Below are 17,423 nucleotides of genomic sequence, written 5' to 3'. Positions count from 1 at the left end.
TCCTAGATGAGAGATGATCCAAATAAGAAAAATGGAGGTGAACTATTAGATGAACACATAACAAGTATCAAACAAATACTAGGAAAGAGTGGGGTGAGGGAAAGGGAAAGGAAGGAAAGGAAGGGAAGGGAAGGAGTGGGGAGGAAGGGAAGGGGAGAACAGGGCAGGAAAAAAAACTAGAATGACCTTATTAAAACACTGTGGAGTTCCCCAGCAAGCAGCAACATTTATAAAGTCTTTTGTAGATTTGCATAATGATCCTATGCAATTCTTCCCCACTAAGAAGAACATCCGTACAAATAAATTATCATTTTAGATTCTGATCACAGATCATTTGTAATAGTGATAACTGTTGTATCTAAAAAAATTCCACCAGTTAACAGTTAAGACAAACATTAGGCCATTCTTTGATAAAGTATTACTTCTCCACTACTACTGATGAAACCAAAACCTCAGAGAGTCATTTTAAAATTAAAATGTTGAGCTAGAAAAGACTATTCCATTCTTAGGGAAATACCCAAAGAATTTGCTGCTGACATCATCACGCCTATTCTCTAATCACAACCCACCGGCCTTCATTTACTTCCTTAATTCCATTTACATTAGCCACAGTGATGTAGCTAAACATGAACAATATTGCCCTTGAATGAGCTGGCCTCTATCAAAGATCTGAAGACAGCATTCCCACAGGACAGTAAAATTCTCCTCAGTTGTGAACATCCACTCTGTTCAGGATCTTTGGTACATTTGGAGTATAAGAAAATAATGGCACAATAATACAAGTACTATCAAAGGAAAAATTTTCATCAAAAGAAAGAAAAGTTAACCAGCCATGATATGTAACAACTTTCTAGAAAACCAAAGTAAATAGCTCTTTGTTCTCTACAAGTCCATTTACATGATCAGAAGTCTGACGTTTAAAAAAATAGTTTAATAAAAATACACTAGTTCTCTACAAGCAGCCCTCATGGTCATTTCTTAAATTCAACTCACCATAATCAAATTAAAATAATGCCATGTCCTCTTGTTAAAAAAGAAGTCCTCTTGTCACAAGAAAAGCAACTTTACATTTTATATAATACAGTACATCTCCCTATGAGTATACAGACTACATATATAAAGGTCATCAGTATTTCTGAATGCAAAGTAAATATATTAGTGGAGTGCTTGAGTGAAGGTGTTAAAACTTCCTCCTTATTATAAACTTGTCACTCCCTACTGTGGAGTTTGTGCAATAACATGATGATAAATTCTATTTTTTAAATAACCAGTGTATTTCCTTTTTAAAATGTCTTAAAACCATTAGGGAATTTGTCTTCATATATATTCTATACATGTCCAAACCAATAGGGCAAGTGTTCTAATGGCTTTTATTGATTATCTAGACCCATAAGGTTTGCAGTAAAACAGCAATACTGCAGTGTTACCTACAGGTGAGCCTATGTTGCTTTAAATGACATATGTTGCTCCTGAATTGATTAGAGGTGTTACAGTACAAAGCCACAGCACACACAGGCAGAATGGACCTTAATACGCATGTAGGCAGTGCAGTTAGAAAGGGATGTACATTTCTTTTATTCCAGTACCTTCATATAATAAAGTTAACAAAAATAATAAAATATTAAAAAAAAAAAAGCCAGCTGGCACTGCCAACCAATTCCTGTAGTAGTCTTAGAAATCCTAATCCTGTAGAATTTCCTCTTGTAGTCAGAAGCACCACCATCTTCGGGAGTATTTCAGTGTACTGTTATCTACGCCAAGCAAGCCTGGTGATGCAGCTACCTGAGTTCTCTGGGTTGTGAGCGAATGTGATCTTCATTCATAATTTCCCAGCTTTCATGTAGGTGGGGATAGAGCCACGCTGAGTCAACCCTTCAAACCTTTTATAGGTATAATTGAGAAAAACCCAGTCTTTGGATTTGTAGTCCGGTTCTGTGGTGTTTGGCACTAGGAAGATAGAAAAGTTAACGAAGAGCAAAGGAATTGCATTAATGAAAACGTCATCATCTTCAGAGACTTTTAATAGTGTTAATTGTGTTGTAGATTGTCCTACCTGGTTGTAAAATATCGGATTCAGGAAAGTCATCAAAATTTGATGTATCATCAATGCTTTTGATTTCTATAGGGATCGCTGCTGGCCTTTCCCTATAAAAAGGTATTGAGTAACCATGGTAAGTTTTCTTGAACTCAGTTTTCCAAAACATAATCCTGCCTGCAAATTCTGCATGCTGTTCTATAGATATTAGAAGAACCAAGGAAATTTATTATGGATTTGAAAATATCTGTAGTTAAGTGGATTTCATATATGAGTATAATTTTTTTATTAAAATATTATCATTTACTTGGAATTTTTATTTCTTTGTACCAAGACTTTCTCATGCTGTCTTTTTAAAGAGGAAAAATAAGAGTTAATGAAAGGGAAAGCAGAAAAGATTTTATTTAAAGAACTTTATCATTATATAAAGTACCCTAGATATTGTGGGGACTGGATCCTACCTAATTAATTCAGGAATAGAATTCTTCTAGTAGAGGATCCGTAAATCAAGTCATTTAGGAAAATAAGGGGCTCAAAGAGTGAAGGGACTACACATTTGTGATGAAATCTGAATCCAAACACTTCTCAGTCATATAAATGTTAAGGGAATCAGGGACATTAGGTTCAAAAAAATACTAAGTCATGAAAATGCCTTCTTATCATGCTAAAAATAGTTAAAAGAATTTATCAATTTTTATTGCTTCTATTTTTTTACAAGTACTTATTGGATCTATTAGGTGATAAGTTTACAGAATTATGTAAGAGCATGTATATATTTTCCCCAGAATTATTCTAACCTATTTATACTTAATGTACTAACTTAATAAATTTACATTAGTTTAGTGTAAAGAAGCATAGACCCTGGTGCCCTGAGATCTAATCTCTTGTCATTACTTAGCAGGATGACCTTAGGTACTGTGACTGTTCCCTAATATAAAACCAGGAGACCGGACTGGTAAGTCTCTAAGCATCCTTCCAACTGTAACAGGGGGGAATCATAGTTCTGCTCAATGAGGTGTTGTATAGACAGTATAATACAGTGTAGCAAGTAAGAGTCAGGACTCTAGAATCAAACTGCCTGGGTCTAGTTCTAGTTAGCAGTTCTAGCTAGATCATTCACTAGCTGAGGCACTGCAGGCAAATTACTTCTCTGTGACAGGTTTATTATGAGGATAAGATGAGAAATGCATCTAAAGCACTTAGAACAGTGCTGGACATACAATAAATGATCCCCCCAAATTGGCTATAATCAGGTAGAGTGCCTAGCATATCATAGAAGCTCCAGTGAAGATCTCCAGTGAAGGGACACATAGACTGTCTTGAAGGTGAAAAGGGGCTGGCTAGGCAGGGCAAGGGCAGGGAGGGGCAGGGAGGTGAAGAGCATTTTCGTCAGAGTGAAGAGCAAATGACAAAACCCTGGGGGTGGGAGAAGTGGGAAAGACCATACAAGATGCAGTTTGTACAGATGAAGCAAGAGCCACATCCTACGATCCTGAAAAGCAGTTAAGGATCCTTAGTTTTATTCTAAGTGCAAAGAGAAGGAAGAAAACGGCACGATCAGACTTGTTTCTAAACTGTTGCTGTCCGAGGAATAGACCAGAGCCACTGAAGGTGGTTTGGCCACAGACTGAATAAAGGCCAATGCTCACAATGAACAACCGTAAGCAAATTCTTAAAAGTTACTTGCATTATTTAACTTTCCCCACAATGTTCAAAAGAGGGACTGTATATTCTTACAAATTAATGAAGGAGACACAGTATGGTATATTAATTAGAGGACAAAAATGATGGGTTATAGAGTCAAATGTAATTATATCTTTGTTGTGCGAACAGTCTCCGTCACGTAACTCTGAATATCAAAATCTAAACAGGGGCACAATATGTGCTTTTTCCTTAAAGTGGACATTAGATAAAATGAGTCATTTAGCTATAGCCACTATAGTCTCACTCATTTAGATAATCCAGAGAACACTGATTTATCACATTATCACAGTGCTACTTCTTGTATTTAATCTAGCAGAATCAAAGAAAAATTAATCACCAAATCTAGTAGAAAAGTTTTTACTCAGACCTCTCCCACTCAAAGCCTATAAACATACCTGATGTGCCCCCAATCTACACCTTCAAAAAAAGGATGACTTTTTATTTCTTCTACTCCACTATTCCCAATTCTATTTTCAGAATCAATACAAAACCTGGAAAACGGAGATAGAGAAATTATCATATGCAGATTACATCTAAAGTAGTCTATTTGCATGATTTCAAACATTTCATCTTTTTTTCTGTTTACTGAAGTTAACTCTATTGTGGGAGATGTGGGAAAAAAATAGAAATCATCTATAATTGCACTACTCAGACATAACTACTATAAACACTGAAGCCATTTCCTTCTAGTCTTTTAATATAATTTAAAAAATATTGTGTTAATAAGTAGTTACCATTTTAGGACTGTTTTTTCACTTAGAACATTTCTCAAAGTCATTAAATATTTTTCTATAACTTCATTTTCTAAAATTTACACATGGAAACACTACAATTTATTTAGCCAGTTCACTATTGTTGAACATTTAGAAGGTTTTCAATTTTTCATTACTAAAAACAATATCAAGATAACATACTGTACCTAAATCTTTACACACATCTCATTATCTGCATATGCGAAATTCCTAGAAGTAGCATTGCTGGGTCAAAGGTCATAGACAGTTGAAGATTTTGTATAATATGCTGCCAACTGGCTGTTCCCATGGGTTGCCCAATTTATATTCCTTCCAGCCATTTACAACAGAGCCTAAACACTTCATCTTAGTTGAGAAACAGAATGGAATCTTGTGCTTAGAAAAGGTTTCATATAGAGACTTTTGTGATATAAACTGCTACTAAGAATTTATTTTCCCTTTCTCTTTAGGGAATAGGGATAAGGTCATTGTATTTTTTTTTTTTTTTTTTTTTTTTTGCGGTACGCGGGCCTCTCACTGTTGTGGCCTCTCCCGTTGCGGAGCACAGGCTCCGGATGCTCAGGTTCAGCGGCCATGGCTCACGGGCCCAGCCGCTCCGTGGCATGTGGGATCTTCCCACACCGGGGCACGAACCCGTGTCCCCTGCATCGGCAGGCGGACTCTCAACCACTGCGCCACCAGGGAAGCCCAGGTCATTGTATTTTAACAGGAGTGACCTTTGAAATAATACAAGGCCTCTTCCCTCTTCTTAACTCTGACTTTTTTTCCTGCATAATTCCTTTTAAGAGTCTTCATTTTTAAAAAACACCTTTTCTTTACTGATGCCTTTGACTGTATAGATCAGTGATAGTCTTTTTCCTCCCACAAAGCTGAAACAGGCAATTTAGTCTTTTAGGTCCCTGTGAAGTTTTAAGATACCACAAACTCTTCTAGGGATTTAACTACTAACCTAAGAATTAAGTCCTTGGCTTTTTCAGATATAGGCACCTCTGGAGGAAATACCAGAGTTTCTTTCCAGTTCATCACCTTCCTATATGTTTCTTGAGGTGTTTCAGAGCAGAAAGGTGGATATCCTACGTATCAGAGAAAACAAGTTTCATGAGCTTTTGTGATCAAATATGCTACACCTATTATATGCGTGTCACAGAAAACAAAATAGCCCTGGGTGCTCTGCTTAACGATAAAAAATACCACCATTCAGCCATTTATAATAAAATTGCTAATAAAGTCAATAAAATAAAGGATTTAAAGCATTGCCCCTCTTTTACCTAAAAGGCCATGCAGACACAATTTTGATACACGGGCGTTCCAGTTAAATGCCCCCTTCCTGACAGAAGATCCCTGGAGAGCTCACTGATATTTATCAGTGTGTATTTAAAATTGGCGGATGTCAGAAATCAGTTTAAAGAGTTCAGATGTTTCAGCCCATAATATCTACAATATGTTCATCAGTGGCACTCAAGGAAATTTATATGGTATGTACATAAATGAATGATAAAACATACCTATTAGCATTTCATACATAATTACTCCCAAAGACCACCAGTCACACAATTTGTTGTACCCAGTCTGCATGAACACTTCTGGAGCAATGTAATCTGGTGTCCCCACTGTGGAATATGCCTGCAAAGGAACAGCTTGTCAAATCAGTGTTCTCAATATATATTTTTTTAAAGATCCAAGTATGGCTCACTACTGGAAAAACCAATATATACAGAAGTTAATTTTTCATTTAATACTTGTTTTGCGTGTTTATCATGTATAAGGCTTGGTGATAGGCACTGAGTCAGATAATTTGTTATTTAAGACATGACTTCTGTCCCCCAAAGAGCTCAACAACGTTATTTATGTATTTAGCCCTAAATCCATTCCAAAAAGAATAAAAAGCTTGTGCCCAGTAAGCCTGGCTTCCCCACTCACTAGTAATGTGCTCTCAGGCAAGTTATTCAACCTTTCTGAGCCTCAGCTTCTGCTCACATAAAATTGGAGTAATAATACCTGCCCTAACAGAGTGGATACGAGGATGAAACAAGCAAAGGAATGTGTTTGTAAATTACAGCCTACTATAAAAACGTCACGTATGTTCATTATAAACTCATTTCCAGGGCACTGCTTATCCATTAGAAAGCAATGCAGTTTATGATTGGCATAGAGTGGGCAGGGGATACAGGTTCTAAAAGAATTTCCTGCCCCAAATACCAAGAGTCCCCTCTGTTTCTTCACTGGGAAACACTGATGTAAGTCATGATGGTCACAAGAATAATAAAACCTACACATGAGTAATCAGTGTGAATATTCTGTAATCAGGGGGTACAGAATTCCCACCATAGCCTTAGGCAGTATTCATTTTTCCCTTTAAAAGTAGGAAATACTACAATTCTTTTCTCAATTGTAAAATCTGATCTAAAAGTGACACATTTAAAAGTAGAAGGAAGATTCTGTCATTAATGCATAGCTCAAAACATTTTTAAAAACTTATAAAAACACCAAAATGTTTTACAAGCACAAAAAGTTTACTTGGGCTAATGAGAGAGTGAGGTCATTTTATTTGCTTTGAGAGGGTATCAGACTCTTGCCTTTCAGTCTATTTACCTTCCTGAGGGACTGCTGAATGAGTTTCTCTTCATCACTTGGTTGAATTAAACAAATATTTACAGAGTGTCGATATGTACCAGGCCGTTGTACAAGAAGTTAGGAAATTAAAGTCAAAAGGCACATTCCTAACCTTGACAATGTTCATGGACCTAGTTAAGAGGATAAAGGGAAAGAGGAAAAGGGGCAAATGATTCTAATACTTGCTGAGTAATGGAGGAGGAATCCTGTGGGGTTAAAAATAGACAGTGTCGTTCCACATTAAAGCAGTCACTAAGTTTATCTGCAGTAAAGTCTGCTTTCCAATTTTATTTTATCTATTTTATTGTAACACTGTTAACATGCCAAACTTTCTGTTTACTTTCTCTATGAAGTTCTTAGAAGCACACAATAACCTTACTTATGCTGACTGACATCTGTTGCATCAGGACAGGTAGGGAAAATGGAAACATGAAAATCATACGGCATTTACTACAATTTACACTCATCTCGGTGAGTTTTATAGAGAATGCCAGTACTCGTAAACAGACAGATTAACTAATTATAGATATGCTTGGTAAAATATTCTGAAGTGAAATCATAAAGTAAAAATCAGCATTTTCCTTTACAGGCAGGGAAATGTTACAGAGAAACTAAGAAAACTCTATGATCCCGGAACAAGCTCTATCATTGCTATGAAGTAAGAACTAATCATTGTGAAGCTCCAAATTACCAAGCAAATACCAAGTGAGATTTTAGGACCAGGGCACAAACTTCTGCCTTCAACTCACCAGTTGTCTCCTGTTCTTCTTCCATGTTTCTGCTTTCCTCTTTGAGTTCATGTTCTGGAATGCTAATTTCAACAAGACAGAATTGTAATTACGAGGGAAAAACTCTTACCAGAAAACAAATTCACACATATCCATTGAAAATACGTTGGTTTAAGGGGTGAGGAGAAGGAGAGAAGCTTCAGTTCTCAACAGTCCTGCATTAAACCAGCTGTACTACTTTAACCCCCCAAAATCAAACTTACAGAAGTCACTTGGTGGGTTGTGTGTAAGATTTCTGTAGAATTCAGTCCTATGAGCCTTCTTTAATCCCGTGCACAAACCAAAATCAGATAATTTTACGTGACCCTAAGGAAAAAAAGAAGAAAGACAAAACCTAGTAAAATCAATAGGTTTTATTAACTTAGAGACAAAAGCCTCATTAAAAACTCTTCTAAATGGGCTTCCCTGGTGGCGCAGTGGTTGAGAGTCCACCTGCCGATGCAGGGGGCACGGGTTCGTGCCCCGGTCCGGGAAGATCCCACATGCCACGGAGGGGCTGGGCCCGTGAGCCATGGTCGCTGAGCCTGCGCGTCCGGAGCCTGTGCTCCGCAACAGGAGAGGCCACAACAGTGAGAGGCCCGCGTACCGCAAAAAAAAAAACCCAAAAAACCCCACAAACTCTTCTAAATGCAATCATAAAAATTCTTAGCTTAGAATTCATACAGGTGAAACGTAAAATTATCAATATTTGATGATGATTATTTTAAGGAGTGGAAAATGGAAGATGATCAAAAGACAGCCAGTTTCCCCTTGATGTCATTTCACTTCACAGCTCTCTCCTACCATATCAGTCTATGAAATAATGTAGGTTAGCAATAATATAAATTGCAGTTGCCCATTTCCAATCACAAAATCACCTCTATTACTTCATAAAATAACCAGCAACCTAATAATTCACTTTATTCACATGCCTTGGCATCCAATAAGAGGTTGTCTGGTTTAATGTCCCGATGGATGAAACCCAACTGGTGGATCGCATCTATTGCCAGAACAGTCTCTGAAATGTAGAACTGTGTTTCCTCTTCCGTCAAAGTATCTTTCTTCATTAGCAATGTCATCATGTCACCTAATTAAATGAGAATAAGTACCATGTGTTAGAAATGCCTCAAAAAGGGGAATGCCTTATAAAAGATTTCTTTGTAATATACAGCATATGCCTAATTTTTGCACTTTATGATCTACCCAGTGTACCTCCTACCATCTCTAGGGCCCAATAAAAAAAGTGTCACTGCATAAGGAAAAGTTTCATGACATTTAATGGTTTTAAGGTAGAAAGTATGTGAAATCAAATCAGAGCAGAGGTGATAAAGAAGTAATATCTACCACTCAACATCCAGAATAAGTGGCTGAGGAAAATATGTCAAAATGTGAGAATGAATCAGTGTAAGCACACCTGGAAGTGGGATATATTCTTTCAAATTCAGGTTTCAAAAACACTCAGTACTCTCTGGGCCAACAAAAATAGGTCATCATCCCACCAAGAGGGTCACTTCTAGACATTTTTTTGTTTTCAAGAAATCTTGCTCTTTTACAAGGGGCAAAGAATAAACACTGGTGAATTTACAACTCAGAATTGACAATTGTTGATATTTTTTCATGATGCTTCAAGTCTTAAAAAAAAAAAATACCATGCAGGCTCTTTGTCCTCCATTCCCATTCTAGTCCCCTTTCCCTTTTTGCTGAGTAGCCATTATCATGGATTTGGTTTGGTGTGCATTCTTCCAGCTTATTTTTGAAGTATGTTTTCATATACATATATATTAATCTATGAATTTACCGTCTTTTGTATGTTTTTAAAAATTACATAAGTAATATCAACTGTACATAATTCCACAGCTTGCCTTATTATTCTGCTTTGTTTCTGAGATCCTACTGTTGAAATAGAGCTCCTGACTTTTCACTACTGTAAAACATTTCATCACACAATTATGCCACATTTTATTTATCGATTCTTCTACTGATGGACATTAACCTTGTGTCTAGTTTTTCACTATTATGACACTGCTGCAATGAGCATCCTTTTACAGGCCTCTTGCGCACGTGCATTTTCAACTTTACTGGTATCTCTGAACTGCTCTCTGTAAGGGTCAGAGATTCCTTCGCACAGGTGAGAGGCCCATTTCCCACAGCCCCATCAGACTTTCAGTGTTTTTACTAATCAGATGAGTGTGAAATGGAATCTCATTCTTGTTTTAATTTGCATTTCCCTGAATATGGGTGAAGTTGAACATTTTCCTATCTATTTGTGGACTAACCAGAGTTTTCTTGTGTACACTGCCTACCATTTGCCCACTGGGTTGTTTGTCTTCTTGTTTAGTGACTTGTTCTTAACTCCAGACTTGTAAAGATCTAAATAATTATATACAGTAAACACAGAATGATAATATTCAAAATGTGCCAACTTTATCATTTCTTCAAAATAATCTGATTTGTGGTCCAAATTAGCATTATTGTGGGAGGAGCTATTAGAAAATCATGACTGACTGTGTAAAACCTCAGAGCTAGGGATAAAAAAGTAAATCTAATAAAAAAATTGTAATTACATATAACAATGTGCTTGTGTCAGTCTGTCATTGCTATTGTTTGCTTTTACCTCCAGGGAGAAATTCCATGATTAGATAAAGGTTCCTCTTATCTTGAAAACTGTAAAACATCTTCACCACCCAGGCACCATCTGCTTCTACTAAAATATCTCTTTCTGCTCGGATATGGGCCACCTGGAAGAATGTATTTTGAAAAAATAATTGTAACACATTACATATTTTCCAAGCTTACTTCTTAACAATTATCATATTCTCAGTAAATTTGGAGAAGCTCAGGAAATAGTTTATTTTAGCTGATATCTTTAGGCCTGAAAACGTGGGATCACAAGGGGAAGCTGAGGCCTTTGAAGTAGAAAAATGATTAGTCTAAAATTTTTCTAACCAGAATCTCCACCTAGCCAAGGATCTTGGCTTTGTCATGTAAATTTAGGGTCTGACTTAGAAGTTAAAAGTAGTAAGCAATGCCCTATAGATGGATATGACAAAGTGTGGGTCCTTAGCAAACTATTTTTAACTCTTACTAGTCCAAAAAAGGGACTGACTTGGTCTTTAACCATTAGGTTGTTTTTTTAAGAAGGAGAAACATTTATAATAATTTTATATCATTTTGTTATAATGGACTTTTATAATATTTATAAACATCTACAGCAAATTATTATATAACTTTTTGGGATTTTGCTACTTACTTTTGTCAGACACATAATTACTAGAGCTACTATTATATGAACAATAGACTGAAAAATTTTATAAATGAGTGATTTGTGGGGTTGGTATAATCAACTTTCAGATGCTTTTCCACTGATATAGTTATACATTCTTTCTTCAAAGATTAATTAACGATAGGATTTGATCTTATGCGTTTGCTATTTTCATTGTGCATCATTATGAACTCTGACCTAAAGCACACAAGAACACAGATTTTGTAAACCTTTTCATGACAACAAAACATGATCTGCTTAAATTATCTGGGATTATTGTATTATGATCTGATACAGTAAATGCTCTGAGATCAAAATCAAAGCACAAGAATAAACGTTAAAAACTAAAAACGTGGGCTTCCCTGGTGGCGCAGTGGTTGAGAGTCCGCCTGCCAATGCAGGGGACACGGGTTCGTGCCCCGGTCCAGGAAGATCCCACATGCCGTGGAGCGGCTGGGCCCGTGAGCCATGGCCGCTGAGCCTGCGCGTCCGGAGCCAGTGCTCCGCAACGGGAGAGGCCACAGCAGTGAGAGGCCCACGTAACGCAAAAAAAAAAAAAAAAAATCTAAAAACTTGTTTTCTGGCATCAAAAACCTTAAAATCTCTCTGGACCTGTTTCATAAAGTGAAAAATGATACCAAAATTCTTACCTATTGCCCTTTACAAAGCATTTTAAGACGGTAAAGGAAAAACAAACTTTTGGTGTTGCCTCTGTGGTTGTCAGGATAAACTTGGCTTGATTATTTTTAAGTATCTTAAAGCCAGATTACAGGATATGTTTTCAAAAATGAGCCTATGTTTCTAAAGTATAGGAAGTATCATGCACAGTAATCCAGTACCACAATAGTGGGGAGAAAAGTTGCTACTTAATTTTGCAGAGTGGTTAGCATTCAAGTAAATGTGATAAAAACTTAAAATAATGACATATTAGAATTGAGTGGGGAAAAGGTTTTCTAAAATGAAATTCAATGGTGACAAAAGCAGATTAATTTATATAGGGGAAAAAACAACCCCAAAGTGCAAAACAGACTTGATGTTGGACTCCAGCGAGATTCTCCTGCAAAATATTCTAGACCAGGGCTGTCCAACAGAAATAAATGTAAGCCACGTACATCATTTTAAGTTTTCTAGTAGCCACACAAAAAGAAATGGGTGAAATTATTTTTAACAATATAGTTTCTGTAACACCCATATATCTAAAATGTTGTAATTTCAGTATATAATCAATATAAAAATTGAGATATTTTACACTCCTTTTTTTTTTTTTGCACCAAATCTTCAAAATTTGCTGAGCATTTTCCATTCACAGCACATCTCAATTCAGACTAGCTACACTGAAGTGCCCAGTAGCCACGCGTGGCCAGTAACTAAAGACAGCTGGGACTAACTGCTGCCTTTTGTTCTTCCTCTAAAACCCGGCCCAGGACTAATCCCATATGGCTTAGTTAGAAGATTCCTGTTTATGTCCTCATCTCTGAGGACCAACATCTTGACACAGACACTTATTCCCATCATTGTCTGCAATTCTCTAACACAGCTCAGTATCTCGACCTTCCTTGTCTTCCGAACCGCTTCCCCCTGGAATCAGCCTGTGTTCAACAGAACCCCTGTCACCTCATCTCTGTTCCTGTCACCTTCTCATCCTAACTGAAATCAGGCTGTCCACGGAGAGTCCCGTCTTCCTGCAGAGTGAGTTGTCAGGAATGACCTGCTTTCTCTCTCGTGTTTCTTGGTTTCCTGCTCATCCTAGCTGCTTCTGAACCACTGTGACACTTTCCTCATGCCCAGCTCCTCTGCGGGCATGCTGTCAGGCGCCGTGGCTGTCTTCCTTCCTCCTGGTCAACCCCCTCAGTCATTCATGACTTCAGCTCATGGCTCACCAGCTTCCTTTCCATCCTTTCTAGTCATGGGTGAATTTCAAGATCCATAAGGACGAACCACCAAATACCCCATCTGCACAGCTCCTGCATTCTCCCTCACCTCCAGTGATCTTTTCCTCCGCTGCGCCTCAGCCACCCATGGTAATCTTCTTGTCCTTTTCATAACCAATAACTGCCCTCCCTCTAAAATCTCCACTTTAAGGAACTCTGTTTCTGATCCCCACCTTTTATCCTCCCAGGTGTCTTATTCTTGTACTTCAATCTCCATTCCATGGACCCTACACCACTTTTTCTCTGTTACTCTCCTCAGAACCTCATTTCTTTCTCTACCCGGCCTTGGTTCCATTACTCTTTTGCAAACAGCTTCAACTCCCTTGTCCTCCTCTCCCTCTGTTGTATTTGCCTGGCAAAATACCAACCCTAGTTAGGCCCAAATTTTTGCCTATTCTGTACCTGCCCCAGAGCAACTAAGTATTACCAGAGAAAAGTCACCCAACGATACCAAGTTTCACTTTACGTTCATGGTTGAAAATCTCAAGGGACATTCAACTGCAAGTCTGCTTTCCCACACTCCAAGTCAATAGCTGTGACTGTTTCACAACTTCTCTCCGCTTACACCTCCAGCAAGCTACCTACCCCTCCTTTCCTCCTGCTGATGACCTCCCTTATTTGCACTCAGGAGGAACCTGGCACTTTACACGCCAGATCAACCACCCTGCGTTTGTTCCTACTTTCTCTGCTTTTCCTCCCTGTCGTAATGTCCCAGCTCCTATCAAAGATCTACTTCTCTGTCATCCTGTGTACTCCCGTAATTATCTGCCTTCTCTCTCCTGCATCTTCAATTTTTCTCTCCCTAATGGATTCTTCCAATCAGCAGTGCCTTAACAACAACAAAAAAAACCCCAACATTCTTTACCAAACTGTTCTTTGTTCTGCTCTACGTGAAAGACTTATCTACACTCGCGTTCTCCACTTCTTGCTTCCCATTTTCTTTCCCACTATTCCACTTAGGCACTCCAATCCACTGGAGCTGTCCTTCCCAAGTTATTCAGAATCTCCAACAGTGACACCCAGTGGCCTGTCTTCCTCTTGCCCCCTCTCTTAGCAGCCTTCAACCTATTTGACCATTCACCTTCTCCTTTGAACGCCTTCTTCTGCTGGCTCCCGTAACACCATGTTCTCCTAGGGTCTCCCTTAACTGAGCAGATGTCCCCTCTTAGTCTCCTTTCCTGGATTCTCCTCTGCCTAGTGTTCCCTAAGGGCTTGGATCCAGGCCCTCTTGTCTTCGCTATATTTGTTCCCTAGGCAATGTCATCTGTCCCATTACTTTAAATACTATCAATCTATTGATTGCTTCTAAATTATATTTCTTTTTTAAAAATTTATTCATCTATTTATTTTTGGCTGCGTTGGGTCTTCGTTGCTGTGCGCAGGCTTCCTCTAGTTGCGGTGAGCAGGGGCTACTCTTCATTGCAGTGCGCGGGCTTCTCACTGAGGCGGCTTCTCTTGTTGCGGAGCACGGACTCTAGGCTCACGGGCTTCAGTAGTTGTGGCTCGTGGGCTCTAGAGCGCAGGCTCAGTAGTTGTGGCGCTTGGGCTTAGCTGCTTCGTGGCATGTGGCATCTTCCTGGACCAGGGCTCGAACCCATGTCCCCTGCATTGGCAGGCGGATTCTTAACCACTGTGCCACTGGGGAAGTCCCTAAATTATATTTCTAGTCAAACTTCTCCCCATATTCTAGCCAACTGTCAACATAATTATCTCTACTTGGATATCCAACAGGGAGCTCAAACTTAATATGCCACAAAGAGAACACTTGATTCCCAGTGTCACCAAACCTGTTCCTTCCTCAGTCTTTCCTACATTAGAAACTGACACCATCAGGCATCCCATTCCCAAGTAAAACTCTAGGTATTATCCTTGATTCCTCCCTCCCTTTTCACTACCCTTACTTCTCCTCTCACCCCCCCAACATAGAGTATGTCACAGAAAATCCTGCTGGCTCTTCCATGGAAACATATACTTAATCTATTTGACTTTTTTCCTCTTTGCTGTTGTATAAGCCACAGTCGGCTGGAATCGCTACACAGTCTCTCAAGGGTTCTCCCTGCTTCAACTCTTGTTTGTCCTTCCAGCAAGCAAGGGGACTGATTCATCTTCGTAAAATATCCATCAGACATGACGCTTCTCTGTTTAAGCAGAACATGTCTTCCCACTGCATTTGGAGTAAGACCCACATGGCCTGCAAAGCTTTGTGTGATCTGGTCCCTGCCTCCCTCTTCCCCTTCATCTCCAACCACTCTTCCCCTCACTGAATTCAGCCACAGTGGCTTCTTGCCGTCTCTGCAGGCCAAGATTATTCTTGCCACAAGGCCTCTGCATTTGCACCCTGGATCTTTGTTCTACCAGATCCTTAGATCTCATACTTTCTAATTATTCAGTCTTTCATCAATATTCCCTTCTCAGAGAACCTTCCCTCATCTCATTCTTCCTCCTAGAGCCAGGTCATCTGCATCACTTTATCCTTTTGTAAAATCCGTCTTCATACTACTTCCTCATCAGAAATGACTATTTCCAATAGCTGTCCCCACGGCTGTCAGCGAACAAGAATCAGGTCTCTCCTGTTAATCACTGTACTCCCAGAACGGAGAATAGTATTTGACACATCATAGGCACGTAATAAATTCTTGAATAAATGGAACAGAAATAAAGTGAAACAGTGCAGTGAAAATTAAAGTGGGCCATATTTAAATAAAAATCAACATCATACTGCTATAATAACAAAGTAAGCTGTAGGTGGGACTAAAGACTGAAATCAAGCATTAGGTACAGAGAGGTGCCATCTCTTTCTGTACCCTTGTTGAGTCCTTCACTAGCACATATATTCACTTAGAGTTCTACCCAGACTGGAGATACAGGTGAATGCATGAAATAATACTATTGATGTTTTCAGATTTATGGCCACCCCATAAACTGCATCAAGTCACAGGAAACATGGAGAGAGCCCAGGAGTACAAAATTGGAGTGGTTACAGATTTTGGAAATATGTAAAATCAGCAAATTCTCAAGAAACTGGTTTGCTTATTTGATAGGTGACAGGGACTGAGAGAGCTGAGAACTGTCCTTTATTTTCACTGAATTCAGAGAAGAAGGTATTCTGTTACAGACTGAATGTTTTGTCCCTCCTGAAAATTCCTACGGTGATGTGCTAACTCCCAGTGTGACTGGGTTTGGAGACGGGCCTCTAAGAAGGTACTGAAGGTTAGTGAGGTCGTAAGGGGCAGGGCTAGTGTTCTTGTATGAAGAGACCCCAGAGAGTCACTCTCCTCTCTGTGCACACACCAAGGAGAGGCTATGTAGGGACCTGGTGAGAAGGCGGCCGTCTGCAAGCCAGGAAGAGTGCTCTTACCAGCAACCAAACCCTGCTTGCTCTTGGACTTCCAGCCTCCAGAACTGTGAGAAAAGAAACTTCTGCTGTTTAAGCCATCCAGTCTGTGGTATTTTGTTAGACATGTAAATCAGATTATGAATTTGGAAGAAATCTGAACTATAAGAATTGAGAAACAACGAAGCAGGCTACCAAAAGTCTACAGATTATATAGAAAGATGTGTAGGTTTCTTTCTAAAAGTCCCAGTTTTAGCACTTGCTCTAACACCTAGTCAGTGGACACCCCTTTGGCTACGTGTGTTAAAGAGCTCATACCTGCTCTTTTTCAAGCATATCAGCTTTTCTCAATATCTTCATTGCATAGATATGGCCTGTATCTTTCTTCTGGACCAGCCGAACCTAGAATGTAAAAATTCATATCACAAATGGCATCAAACAATCACTACTATTTGTTTCGGAGTGAAAGGTAGGCTCCTTTAAAGAAAGCAGTGTTGTAGTTTGCTGTTGCTGGTATTTTAGAAATTCTATTAAAATTAAGCTATTTTAATACACATTTTAATATATTATACTACTTTAATACATATTAAGCTATTTTAATACATATTCTGAACTATCTTAAGATGCACATGTTCAACAGCAGTGACTTAAAAAAGAAGCACACCTCTCCGAATGCTCCTCTTCCTATAACTTTCAGAGACTCAAAGTCATCTAAGCCAAGTCTGGTCCGCTTGAGCCGTAAGAACTCTGTTTCCTTGCGAGCATGTTGTGATCGGCGTAACTTTTTCTATTAAAAAAGGACAGTTAATAAGGATGATTTTAAAATCGGACTATTTCAAAGGAAGCCTATAGTATTAAAAGATGAGATACATTATAATGAGGGTAATGTATCTAAATATTATATACTGGTGCTATAACTTATTTGCCAAAGTTGAATATTAAAAATAAAATTGAATAAGTTGAAAATAAAATAATCTGAAGAAAACATTTTAAAATTGTTAACAATTGATAAATCTTTATTCTTG

At 38.5% G+C, this 17,423-nt stretch overlaps 1 protein-coding gene across 4 annotated transcripts in view; it reads right to left on the bottom strand.

The window, feature by feature from the left end:
• Positions 1-911: 911 nt before the first annotated feature.
• The window catches only part of STK38L (serine/threonine kinase 38 like), a 79,812-nt gene continuing 63,300 nt past the window's right edge, over positions 912-17,423 (bottom strand). For 3 of the 4 annotated variants that reach the window (XM_022577827.3, XM_089920403.1, XM_089920402.1), the window contains 11 exons: positions 17,063-17,185; positions 16,717-16,800; positions 10,486-10,609; positions 8,804-8,958; positions 8,096-8,198; positions 7,854-7,915; positions 5,997-6,114; positions 5,441-5,564; positions 4,135-4,230; positions 2,054-2,145; positions 912-1,947 (listed from right to left, as the gene is read on the bottom strand). In XM_022577827.3, coding sequence (XP_022433535.1) covers positions 1,820-1,947; positions 2,054-2,145; positions 4,135-4,230; positions 5,441-5,564; positions 5,997-6,114; positions 7,854-7,915; positions 8,096-8,198; positions 8,804-8,958; positions 10,486-10,609; positions 16,717-16,800; positions 17,063-17,185 — 1,209 coding nt within the window. In that variant the 3' untranslated portion in view covers positions 912-1,819. Of the gene's footprint in view, positions 1,948-2,053; positions 2,234-4,134; positions 4,231-5,440; positions 5,565-5,996; positions 6,115-7,853; positions 7,916-8,095; positions 8,199-8,803; positions 8,959-10,485; positions 10,610-16,716; positions 16,801-17,062; positions 17,186-17,423 lie in introns of those variants that run through there. The other variant, XM_089920404.1, reaches the window with a different exon arrangement.

Source organism: Delphinapterus leucas, chromosome 11, assembly GCF_059928025.1.
Source record: "Delphinapterus leucas isolate spDelLeu-1000000601 "Yukka" chromosome 11, BTC_Dleu_Yukka2, whole genome shotgun sequence".
Lineage (NCBI taxonomy): Eukaryota > Metazoa > Chordata > Mammalia > Artiodactyla > Monodontidae > Delphinapterus > Delphinapterus leucas.
This window is presented reverse-complemented; position numbering and strand designations above follow the sequence as displayed.